General features: G+C 47.1%; 1 protein-coding gene across 1 annotated transcript in view; it reads left to right on the forward strand.

Moving 5' to 3' along the window:
- The window catches only part of LOC135373940 (uncharacterized), a 57194-nt gene that overhangs the window by 17671 nt on the left and 25891 nt on the right, over nucleotides 1-13632 (forward strand). Inside the window, exons 7-8 of the mRNA XM_064606981.1 lie at nucleotides 1640-1764; nucleotides 13323-13443. Coding sequence (XP_064463051.1) covers nucleotides 1640-1764; nucleotides 13323-13443 — 246 coding nt within the window. The remainder of the gene's footprint in view (nucleotides 1-1639; nucleotides 1765-13322; nucleotides 13444-13632) is intronic.

Below are 13632 nucleotides of genomic sequence, written 5' to 3' on the forward strand. Positions count from 1 at the left end.
TGTCAGAAAGAAAGAGCGGTACCGTGTAAGATTTATCTGCCTAAAGAAAAAAAAAAAAAAAAAACTCGCAATGATACATTGAGCATTTATCGCGGAAAACAGAGAAACGTCAGAGAAACGATTCTGTCGCACTGCTGACTGTCCTGCGCACTTTCAAATGTCTTACCCGACTGTATCGAACCAGAGGCAGTAAGAAACATAGACTTTGCATCGATGGGGAGTTAATGCTTCAAGCAGTTCCTCGCTTGTGTATTGTTCGTTTGCGTAATTTAAATAAACTCGGACCACGCACACTTCGTTTTGTGTCGGAAGCGAACAGGACTTTCGAATTTACGGAGGGATGTGTAACAAGCAGAAAATTGTAATATCGGTATTCGTAGTATATATGTATTTTCTCTTCAGAACGGAATTCTAGTACCTTTGAAAGTGGGGTTCTCGGACTCACTGCCCCTCAAGAGTTTTCTCTGTATTTTGCATTTCTCTCTGCTTCTCTTTGAAACCGCCGCGCTCGTTGTCAGTTATGGAAAATACAAGAAAGAGACGGCTAAATTGCGGCATTTTACCAAAGTGAATCGAATCAGCAAAACAGAAGACATCGGGACTGCTTGTAGTTTCGTATCATTTATCATCTTTGAGCATGTGGAAGAAACAAATAAGGAGCAATTAATCGAAACTAGATTACGCCCCTAATGTGTCATCACACTGTCCTAAACTTGTCCATAATCAGGGTCCGAGGACATCCTGTGTATACCATATCGTGCAACACAGTCACGATGAGGACGGACGGTTTGAAGATCAGATTTGACTTTCTTGCGGGTGACACCCCTGTTCATACAATGTGCTCTTAGAATATCCTTTAATCTTTGGTAATCTTTATTTAGTTGATAATGCAAAATGTACAGAAAGCGGGACTGTGAGGATAAGCCTTCAGATGACAGTGTGTTCTTGGGGTCAGACCGAGCTTAACGGGCTGCTTTGCTAAGGCGTTTACGGCATGACGTCCATTATTATATCTAAATGTTTTGACCACAAAATGCTTGCAATAACCTGTTGAAAGCAACAGGTGGAAAGCAACAGGTGAAAGCAGACGCTGGCTTGAATGACTTGAACCAAAGTAATGGACACAACTTGAAGATATTGAGGTATTATACACATATATTCACGAACCCTTATTTTGTGGAAAGAAAGGCCCGCTTGCGAGGACTCCTCAAGTAACTGTTCACGCAGTAATTCCATAATCAATTATTCTCTTATTCATGTTCAACCCCTTCGGAGATTTTTGAATACATAGTTGGTCGTCTATTAAACTTGGATGTGTTGAAGACAACTTTTCTGTGTGTCTATGTCCATTACCTGTCTCGGGTATTGTCCTCTCGCAATCATGTACCAGCTAGTCACCGCCCTTCGAGTCCGTTCTGGCTCCGCTATTGTGCAAAGGTAACATTGTTAAACAGAAATCCCATGAGTCAAATCCTTGCGCCGCACACAGACTTTCCCCGAATTATTCCCTGAATTTCCCTGAACGCGCCTTATTCTAAGAGACCCAATCAATGGTAATGTGACAATTTCTTAGCTCAGTATTTTACCTCGTATTTGCCTGTCTACTTACCCTTTCTACCTCACTTTCTACCTCTTCCAGTCAAATGGAATACAACAAGGTTTGTGTTCCGCGATTTCTCAAACATGACAGATGCAGTGATCCAGATTTTATTGAAATGTTCCTCGAGCAAGTACGCGCAGAATGTGGAACATCCAAGTGGGTCTGTAAGTACAATAACCAGAAGAATATCGGGGCATAATGGGCACTTCTTTGCTTGTTGGCAAGAGCCCTATTTGTACGGGCTGTGCTCTTCTGCAACAAGGAGCATGGAAAGGAAATTTGACCGGCTGAAAACCGTCAAGCAGTGTGTAAAACTCATTCTCGTAAATTATTTCGACTCAAAAATCGACAGCACAATTCATTTCATAAACTCGATCCCGTGGCCGGAGACACGCGCGCTCGACCCACAAGCCACTTCCCATTGACTTTGACGCCAAACGTTAAAAGTAATCTTATTCGCTACGAAAAATTCGTCTTTCTGACGTGGGATGCTCCTTGCTGACAGCTATTCATTATGTTCTGTTGGTTTCAGGCATTAAACAGAACTACAAACGATCGTGTGTGCGATCGTGTCTTATAGCTATTGTTTGTTCATTATATACGTCTCCAACCATCCCCGTTAAACGCATAATCTCACTCTCTGTCGAACAACCGAAGAGAGTCAGCGTCTCACATAAGGTGTTACGCAGGTTAGCTGTTCATGTTTGCAAAGCGATGGAACATGACTCGGCTCTCCTCGTTCCTGGAAAACAAGGCAAACAAAGTGCGTTCTTTCTGTCTGCAATTTATTTCACTAGTTCAACGATCGGAACTTTCACTCCCACTGCACCTGCACGTCCCTGTTCCCTTTTAGGGTGTGCTGCCCTCAATCCACATGAGTTGCCGATTTCTTCGCACTGCATATCCTTGTCGTGCAGGCGAGAAGAACGGCAGAAAATTCACTTGTGGCAGACTGATCAGACTGCGATATTTCTGTCGTCATGTGCAGTAAAAGAAAAAGGCAGCCGTCTCCGATGCGCTCGCGTCTCCCGGCAGAACAACGCGCACGAAAGGCGATGTGCAGGCGGCCGCCGTCACATTGACAGGTGTCGGTGTCCGATCGTTGCTCAGGTCACCTGCGATCCCTAGGAGTGGACGCAACGTACAACTTCACGACTTCACAACAACTTACACAATATACATGAAAATCAATCGACTTACTGTATTTCGCGAGCGCGGGCGCGATATTTTACTCCAACGCTCATGTTTCTTGCGTGAAAACGCGATAAGTGATCGGACATTTCATTACAATTAAAAACTTCGGTGTTCGGTGTTCCCGGACTGCTGTTTTAAAGGTCGCAGCATTTGAGAAGCACTGTTGCCTCAGATGCATTGTTATTCTAACGACAATTCTAAATTATCGATTTTTCAAATTCTGCTCCTTCGATTATCCGGCGATTTGGATCTGAATAAAGCTGCTAGTATAAGCCTATTAGCACGTATTTTCGTATGCAGCACCATATTACTCTCACCGCCGATAATAACGACAGGAAATGATTTTTTTGTGTGCTGAATTTAGAGCAACCACAACTCTGTCGTAAACTGTGTCGCCAGAGCTACTGCTCAAGGGTATGGTACAAAATATTCGAGAACTTATACGAAAGATATCTGCTACAACAGCCAACCTCGGCATAATTCAATCAAGCCATAGCAACAATGGACAGCCGTTCCCGCATTATGTGTATCCTATCGACTGAGGGTAGATGGGCAGTGTTTTATGAAAGGGCTTCAGAACATCACGCGAAACTCTGTTCTTCAGCCCCCATCCCCAGGGTCAGAGCCTCACCAACAAAGCACCATGCGGCAGCTCCGCTTCAGTATGACAAAACTTCTGTCCACACTGTTTTAATCTTTCAGAAGTCAATTGAGTATTTTGTAATGACCTAGAGTCAAGTCGGAGTAGCAACCAACACTACTTTATTCCCAAGCAGAACATGCGTCCGATCAGTTCCAGAACCAGCACACAAGAACGAGAGCTCGCGCTGCTGTGCTCGCATTGTACAGTCAAGCGCGGTATCTTTGAACATACACAACAGTCCTCCCCACCTATTTCGAGACCACCACACCGTAGAAGTCCGGCCTCTTTTTAGCTCACTCGGAGCGTCGTAGGCCCGATGCACCAGAATCTACTAATGTGTTTCCTGCTGTCTCCGGCGATGCTGTATTGTCTGTGCTCGGCGTAGGAGTTGGGCTTGGAAATAACCACCATTCACTGCTGGCGTCGTTGTGGCTCTTGCAACTTGCCTGACATCTGCGCATCTGGTTTGCATGCGCTCTTTGCAGTTCGCCGTCCTCGCGTTGTAACTTGAAAGTGCAGTTGCCCTCGACGCCAACCACCGTGGCAGGTAGCCACTTGTGGTTACCCCTGTAGCTACGTACGAACACCTTGTCACCAGCTTTGAATCTTCGCTTAAGTGACTGGTCAGCTTCCTCCGTCAACTGCCGTCTTGGCCGGACATCGCTTAGCAAGGTCCTCAGGCTACGGTTCATGAGCAGTTGCGCCGGAGATCTTGTGCTGTCCGCGCATGGTTTTGTACGTAATGCGAACAACAAACGTGATAGACGACAGTCCGGATCGTCGCGTCGTAGTTGGCGAAGCTTGTTTTTTACGTTCTGCACCATACGTTCTGCGACGCCATTCGACTGCGGATGGTATGGCGGAGAGAACATGTGTCTGATCGAGTTCCTTCTTAGGAAGTCGGCCGTCTCGGATGAAGTGAAAGACGTGCCATTGTCGGTAACCACGACATCGGGCAATCCGTGCGTCGCAAACACACAGCGAAGATGACGGATCAGTTCGGCCGCCGACATCGACGACACAGGAATCACCTCCGGCCATCTCGAGAAAGTATCCACGATCACCAAGAACGTGCGCCCTTGAAAAGGCCCCGCATAATTCAGATGCAGCCTTGACCAAGGCTTCTGCGGCGGCAGCCACGGGTGTGACGTGTCTCTCGGTGGCATATTTCGCGTTAATTAGCACGGGGTGCACCGACCGATCATGCTCTCAATGTCAGCATCGATCCCCGGCCACCATACAAAGCTTCTGGCCATTGCTTTCGTGCGTACGATCCCTGCGTCGCCTGAATGCAGTGTGGTGAGGATCCCCTGCCGTAGTGCTTGAGGGACAATAACTCTGGTTCCCCAAAGCAGGCAACCATCCTGAATAGATATCTCGAAACGGCGTGTCCAGTAAGGCTTGAGATCTCTCGCTTGAGGTGATGGCTTCGGCCAACCGTCTCTAGTCCACTGTTGAACCCGAAGCAACACCTGATCTCTGTCTGTTGCAGCAGCAACGTTTCTGGCATGTATCGCTGCTTCTGGCACTTCTTCAATAAGGAAAACCTCCTGAGGGTTGGGTTCAGCTGTGGCTCCGGGCTCCACCTCTAGTGGCAATCGGCTGAGGGCATCGGCGTTGCCCATGTCTTCTCCCTTCCGGTAACGGGGTTCGTAACTGTACGCTCCGAGCGTCAGCGTCCAACGAAGCATCCTTGGCGAAATTGCTTGTTGCATTTGCCGATGTGGGTGCAGGAGACCAAGCAACGGCTTGTGATCTGTGTATATCACAAATTTGCGTCCGTAGAGGTATTGCCTAAACTTGGTCACCCCAAATATGATTGCCAAAGCCTCCCTGTCGATCTGCGCGTAGTTGCGCTCACTTGGGTGTAATGCCCTGGAAGCGAAGGCAATGGGCGTCTCAGCAGAACATGCGTCCGATCAGTTCCAGAACCAGCACAAAAGAACGAGAGCTCGCGCTGCTGTGCTCGCATTGTACAGTCAAGCGCGGTATCTTTGAACATACACAACACATTTCAAAAAATTATCCGGTACACATATTTCATGCTACCTCTTAGCACTACAATTGTTGCTTAAGAAATTGACACTACTTGTTGGTGAACACATTTATATTTTTTGTTTATCTTTGATCGTACTAGTTCAATTCATAAGGTGTAGATATAACCGGGACTCTATTTAGTGATTTTTGCTTTTTTCGGGGGGGGGGGTACATCCCGAGAGCTCTAAGAACGCGATACGTTAAGGTGGTTATCAGATACACGATTAGCAATGAGATGTCACCCGCTTCGAAGCGACAGCCTTATCATGCTTTCCGAGCCGTAATCACGAAAACTTTCCAATCGAAGAAGTCACTATTAACTAAAACGTACAAAGGTAATAATCGTACGGTGCTATATTAAAATGTTTGTCTTTGTGCATCGCATGCAAAGGCGAGAACGTACGATGAATTAAAATTCGGTACTGTGTCAGCGCCTCCATGTCTGATTTGAGTAACTTTGTCGCGTCTGATCAGCGTCGTATTCTCTTGACTGCATGGTGCGTTTGGCTGCATCATCAAAACGAATTAATGTACGACTTTCGCGATCCCTTCCTTTCTGCTGTGCTTGAAACGCCTGGGATGCCGGCAGTACCGACCCCGGCTACAAAAAAAAAAAAATGAATACATCGACTTAGGCTCGTGCCCTAGTTGCTCCTGCCCATATTGGGATCATTTATGACTGCGAGAAAAAAAAAGAAAATATTTGTCCAAATATGAAAAATTGAGCCATAGTTAGCGGGGACACTCTGTACTTACTGTATTTTATTCAGCCTCTTATTGCTCACATATGCTTTAGAGTCTCAGTTAGTACTTAAATACAACTCGTGAATGAGCCTCTCGTAAGACCCAGAATCTTGCACTATTATTACACTCAAAAGCACGACACACGTGATCTTAATCCCACATGACCACATCAAAAAAACACACACAAAACACAACACAACAAAGAAACAAGACCGCGTTCTCGATCCACAGACTCTGTACCAGCGCTGAGGTACAATAACAGGTGGCTTTTTATGTCTGAGTGTGCTATCCCATTGGCAATACATAGCTCGTGACACTCCTGATACAGCCGATTGCTGTGTTTGAAAAGGGCACCCGCGTTTAAGACGATCTGCTATAAGTCTACCACGCATCCTGGTGCGATCGCCTTTGCCGCTCCTACGTGAATCAAGTGGGGTATGTCCTCTATGTGAAGGATATCCACTGCTTCTCTCTCGTTGACATTCTTGAGCATTCGCTGCATGTACGGGGCCGAATCGCCGTCACACCATGACTTATTGAGCGGTTGGACGCGTAGCACAGGGATCTTGGTCGAATGGCGCTTATCGTAGGACATCTTCATTGATTGTCTTTAGCTCATTTCTTCACGAGGGGTAGTGCGTTTCTCATGCAGCAGTACGCCGTCCCGGATATCAAGTTGCTTGTCTGCATGGAACACTGTTGCCCACCGGAAGCCGCAAAATGTGGTGAGCATCCAAGCGCTGCAGTTTCTGATCTATTGTGGTGGTAAACGGCTGCTTCAAGACAACATTTTCAGCCTCCCGGGAACTCGGGGTACAACATGATGTACTGTTTGATATCCCGGATTGCTCGTTCGGCAAGACCATTTCCCGCAGGGTTGTATGGCGATGCATATCTGAGAGTGATGCCACGTTGGTTCTCCCAGTCTTGTAGGAGCTTGCTCTTGAAAGCCGTTAAGCCTTGAAAGCGTTACCCCATATTGTAGTCTTGGTGTTTTGAAACATGCGTCGGCTCAAAAGGGCTAGTATGGTGTGCGAATTTTCTTTTCCCACTCGCTCTGCAGTCATCCGTGTGCATTGGTCGATGGCCAGTCGGAAGGACTGAGTTTTCTTCGTACTCTCTGACTTCTTCTGGATCTAGGCAAAATCAATGTGGACGACTTCGAAGGGCACTGAAGAGTGTAATTACGTCGGGTTGAGGCTAAAATTTCGCTTTTGCGAGTTGACAGATATGACACGATTGGACGTATTAATTTACATATGCCATCATTCCATGCCAAGTAAAGCGCTGCTTAATTTTTGCATATGTACGGGAGAATCCGTCGCCACAAAGGGGAGTGTCGTGATAAAGCGAAAGAATTGTGGCGTGTAGCGACGGTGGAACCAAGTACTTGCCGTCTTTGAAGCTTAAGTCTTGCGATGTGTTGAATACTCTGAAATGGTCAACATTGTGGTTGTGCGATAGCCCTGAGAGCGCGTCCCTATCCTGGAGAAGTCGTCCAGGACGATGTATGACTTCACAGTCATAATGCTGGAGCTCTAATATCCACCTCACTATCCGGTTTTTCGGTCGTGCTGTCTGAAGTAGATGCGTAAGGGCACCACTATCTGTGACAAGGTGAAACCTTCTCCCATCCAGTTAAGGTTGAAAGTACCTGAAGGCCACAAGGATTGCAAGTGTTTCCTTTTCAGTAACAGAATAGTTGAGTTTAGCTTTAGTAAAGGTGTAGGAGTACTATCCTATGACATGCAATTGTTGGTGAGTAGATGCGGTACAGTTACGGTGATAGAGTATAGCTGCGGTTCCATTGTATGACGCGTCAGTATGTACCTGTAAGGGAAGTTAAAAGTTTGGCAGCGTAAGGACTGGATCGGAGGAAATGTCAGAAACCAACTGGTTGTACGCAGCTTCGCATTCTGCTGTCCCTACAAAAGGTACGTCTTTCTGTGTTAGAAGAGTCAGGCGCTTTGTTCTCCTGGCGTAGTGTGTGATGAACGCCCGAAAGTGTCCAGCCAGACCAAGAAAAACAAGAAGCGAGTGGAAATTTGTGGCTTGGCAAGCTGAGTTATCCGTGCTACGGACTCTGCTTTTGCTGCCTTTGTGTAGCCATCAAATACGCGCCCTAAGAAGGTAACTTGATGTTTGAAAAACTCACTTTTCTTAGAGTTGACTTTAAGTGAGGCTCTGCAAAGTGTATCGGATGATGCCCTCCCTGCTGACGACGTGTCCCCACGCCAGCTCTCTGTTCGCTCCGTTATCTTGTTCTTCCCCCCATGACCAGCGCCCACCTTTCCACAATAGCCAAGTTAATGGCTCAGTCATATCCGAACACCTCGGTATGAATTGTCTATAAAATCCAATCATACCAAGGAAGCGCTGCAAGCTCTTTACATTCTGCGGGCAAGGCTAGTCTGGGATATCCTTCAGCTCGTTCTCATCCGGCCTGACCGTGCCGGACTCCACCGTAAACCTGAGCGGGTCGATTGGGTTAGTTGCCAACTGCATCTTTCGAGGATTGACCGTCAACCCAGCGGCTTGCATGCGTCCCAGCACCACTTTCAGATGCTTCCTGCTTCAGATGCAATGTTCCTGGAATGAACGTGAGAAAATTACTACGTCATCCATATAGGCCATGGCGAAGTTGTACTTCGCATCGCCGAGAACCTCGTCCATCATTCGTTGAAAACTAGCCGGAGAATTCGGCAGTCCAAACGGAAGCTCAGTTGTCTCGCGACGTAAACACCCAATAATTATTATAGTCCAAACGGAAGCCGGACGAGATCAAACAGTCCCCTATGACAGGTAAATGTTGAATTTTCGACATCAGGTACTATCATCAGGTACTATCGGTATCTGAAGGAATCTTTGACTGCAGTCCGAGATTGTTAACACACGGGCTGATCCCATCGTGTACATGTTCGAGCCTATAGAGGCTCACCTCGTTCAACCGACGGTAGTATACGCACAACCTTACGGTTCCATCTTTCTTCGGAGCCAGTACCAGCGGAAAGGCCCATGGGCAGCGGGGGGTCTCACAGCACCCGTCTCGGTCATCTCGTTAAGCGCGGCATCGAGCAACTTGCGCTTGTGAACGATAAGCGGCCGAGGATTTCATCTCCAAGGCCTTCCGTCGCCGGTGTCTATGACGTGTTCCAAGTAATCGGTCAAACCTGGTTTTTAAGTAAACATCCATGACAATGGTAGCAATGCTTGCTCCAGCATTTCCCGTTGCCCCGAGGTAGCTGGAAATCCTCGCAGGCCCTCATCCAAGGCAGCAGTTGCAACTATAGGCTCTCGGTATTCTGTTCCGTGATGCATCAAAGTGCAGTGATGGTCCAGCGAGGCGAGGTACTCCAGCGGCTTGCTGCTTTGGTTCATCGCTGTTGCCAGTCGGTTCCCGGTTTCGCCGGGGCCAGTCGCCCTACACCAGGGGTCGTCCACTCCAGTAATGGATAGAAGGTACAGCTCCATGCATGCTGGTATCCTCCGCGATGTAGGTCCATAATGAGTCCCATACGGATAATGAAGTCGCGCCCCAGGATCATTGCTCCAGCCACTCCATGGAGGTAAACACAGCGTTGTCTGACCCGATATCCACAGACGGTCGAAGTAAGGCGTATCGCGCCACCGGCAGGTAAACCGCATCACACACGAGCCTTAGGCGATTTCTGGTCGTCCGTACCGAGATGTTCCGCCCTCAACACTAATCGTGGATTGGTGTCGCCGATCAGGGAAACAGCTGCTCCGGTGTCCGCCAAAGCTGCAGCGTATTTGCCCTGAACGCGCACCACGATGTCATCTTGCAATCGGCAAGCTGGACCGAAGCCACTGTATTAGCAGAAAAGACAACACGGTTCGAAGTAACCTGCCTCTTATCGCTGTTCGCTCCAGCAGAAGACGGGAATGCGTGTCACTTCCTCTTTTTCCAATACGAGACGGTTCGTTCCCCCATCCAGTTCCTGAATCGCCTGAACGTTTTCCAAAAGGCTCTCATCACTATGCTGCGTTCGGGCTGCAAGCTCTTCACGCATACGCATCACATAGTTTAGGGGGAGGAACTCGTCCCGAAACTGCTGCTTAAATGTGCGCAGAGAGAAATTGAGGCTGGGACTTACGCCTCAAACGCGCTGAGCTTAACAGTGCTGCGGCTCAATTATTGGTTCAATACTGGACCCATATGGGCTGCCAAGATTGCCAATATTGGACCAATATGGGGAGCGCAACCAGGCTCTATATTGGACCAATATGGGCTGCCTATCTTGGCAAGCCCATTTTGCGCCAATGTTGCCCATATTTCTGTGCTAACGCCAACAGGGAGTCCGTGTAATAATAAAGCTTTATCCGGTTTAACATTCACAACTGATATTATTTCTCCCTTCCCCCTTTTTTAATTTTTCATTTCTGCAAATCTCATTGGTCCACGTTGCCATAGATTTACAAAAAAAAAAACAACAACACTGCATCGCGCCAAAAACGAAGAACGGGTGCTACGCCCGTCTTGCTGAAGGACACGGGCAGTCCCACGGAATTGCCAATGCCAAACATCCCTCAGAAGCCTTCATTGGGATCGCAACGGTCTATAAACCAAAAATTTCCAACCCGCTCCGAGAGTACAAGGGAGCGAAACACTTTCCTGACGGTGACAGACATACGCCAAAGCAATTCACAGTGCTTGCACCAACTTGAAAGCACCTAACTTAGCCAACAGTAGCCATCCCTTGCTATCTAACATTGTGTTTTTTACTTGACCTGCCGCAATTTCATTATCATTTGAGTAACCAGAGACATTGAAGCCCGTATGAAACGTCCGATCCTACTGTCGCGCATGCGCATTAGCTGTAGGACGCGTGATTTCGCTCAAACGGCCACGCTCGCTCTGAGTCAGTTGGACCTAGTGGCATTGGCATCGCGAATCAAGGTGGCGTCTGCTTCCAGTATGTGGAAAGTTGAGTTGAGTTCTAGTGAATGTTACAATGGAATTGCTACGTGTGTCGATTGTTTCGGATTGTTGATTGTCAATTGTATCATCTGCGGGAAGTTGCCGGATGTAACGATGTACTGAATTCCACACGCTTCAACATCCAATCTTGGGCATTTGCGCAACACGAGTACATGCCATTTTCTGTATTTCAATTAATATTCATATATCAGTCAATATCGGGTGTGCACAGGCAATATGAGACCCATATTGCCAGGATTTTCCTAATATTGGCTCAAACTGGGCAATATGGGACCCATATTGACAAGATTTTTCCAATTTTGGCGCAACGGGCCCCATATTCCACCCGTATCGTCAATGACCAGCCAATATGGGCCCAATATTGTGTGCTGCTTTCGGCTGTATCCTGTGTGCTTATTTGGCGGGAACAAATAAGAACGGGGAATCCCCGGGGGAATGGTACGGCAGGTCGAAAACACCAGTGTTGGGTGCCAATTTTGTGGGATCCGCGGCCCACAAACCCGTGGTAATTTCAAATACGACTCGCCGTAACCCCGAAGAAGAACACAACTACTACAGAACGACGAACAAGATTTATTTTCATGAGACATAAACTCCCGCCACCAACTGAGCCCCAACAGTGCGCTCCTTATCACTTAAGTAGCTGCTTAGCAGGCCGTAATGCGCACGGGTGAGCACACGTTTGCTCCCAGCCTGATTTTCTTATTGCGCCGGTGCTATCAACGGGTTTCACGGTGACATGACACCTCCCACACCACATAAATGAAGAGAATTAATTGATGTTAATGTTAATTGAGGATTAGTCGTTCAGCAGTTACATCCGCTGTCAAGCAAGATCTCTTGTGTTCTGAAGTCGGAGTTATATTACAGAAATGTGAAAGATAAATAAAGCCCATATACTGCATCCTCATTGTAAACACCATACTTTAATGCGGGATTATTAAATGAATATATTGTGCGCCCCGCCGCTGTACACTCGAAATGCTGTCCGCATTATTTCGCAGGTGATTCCACACGCGATTCTTTTTTTTATTCTTTAGTATGCATCCATGTCAGCAGGTCAAGCGCAAATTTACGCGCACAGGTCGAACGCTCTGTCATATAGAAAGTAGCGAATATGCTTTCTAGCGAAATTTTGTTCCTACTTCGAGGCATGATTTCGCTGGCTGTAGGTGTCCCCCATTGCTGTACTTGGTATGATTTTTTTTTCATATTTTAATGCCTCTTTCATTTTATGTATCGCTCATACAGGTATCCGCTGAAACACGCAAACGTTTGGAATATTTCCAAAAAAAAACTGATTTTACGCGCCTGTTTCTCGAAAAGGCCCCCTTTTATCTGAGTCATCTTTCGCCAGGACACTTAAATCTGAAAGCAGGAAAAGTTTTACACTGAGAAAAACTAAACGGAAGTCCAAGATAACGTAACAACCCAACCACAGAAGGTTAATTTACCAGTATAGATGCACAGATCTTCGTTTTCTTCGTCTGAGCAAACTACAAGAGCTGGTTGTGCTGGAAGCACGGTCATGGTTAATATTTGCCTGGTTAATATTTGGTAAACGTGCTCGAAAGCCATACAATACCCACCTGTTGCATACCGGCACTTTCATGACTGATCGGCGGGTGCCAACTATATACGGATGCCCCGAGTGACAAGTTCGGTGAGAGTTACACGATGTCAACTGTGCGTTCACACTGCCCAGCAGTCTAGATATTGGCCTTTGACAACGCCACGCCGTCGCAATCTATCAGTCAAGGACAATCCCCCCGAAAACCAGAGACACACAGACACACTTTCGAATTTGGCTTCTATCCGGCACACTCTTTCGCGAGGCACTCAACAAAGACAACCAATAAAAGCATCCACTTTTGTTTGTCAACACATACATGGAACTCGTTACTCCGTTATTTTTGTTTATTATTGTTTCTAACGTTTTGGTGGCACTGCGGATAAGGCTGGCAGGCAATTAACGAGAGCAGCAAAAGATATCCGCGCTTTTATCCGTCGCCGTTTTTTACCGCTGATATATCTATGTGGGACAAGTCAAGCTGCTAACAGGGGATATTCCCTAGGCAAGTTATAAAAGGGGGACTCTGAATTGCTTTATGAGTACCCAAATACGTCGTCTTGTTCGTTTTCAGGCATGAAGTGCAATCAAAGAGCTATATCCGATGCCGAATATGTGTGCTTAAGGAAGTACGAACAGGAACATGGCATTATTTCTAGAGGCCTGATGTCCGGCAATGACAAAGGACTGTGCTGGTAAGCTCTTTGTCTAGTGCATGCGGCGGTTTCACAGCGGCATCGTGATAGATAAGAAAATGCGTAAACAATTTTGCGGAAGGCTTCGCGGAAGGCAGGGCACGGGCTTTGTTGTTGGTTCTGACGTTATCGGCCAAGTTAACATCTTTATCCAGCGTCAGCCCCATTTCCAGTACCAATCTGGCACGA

Source organism: Ornithodoros turicata, unplaced genomic scaffold (genome assembly GCF_037126465.1).
Source record: "Ornithodoros turicata isolate Travis unplaced genomic scaffold, ASM3712646v1 Chromosome36, whole genome shotgun sequence".
NCBI classification, from domain to species: domain Eukaryota; kingdom Metazoa; phylum Arthropoda; class Arachnida; order Ixodida; family Argasidae; genus Ornithodoros; species Ornithodoros turicata.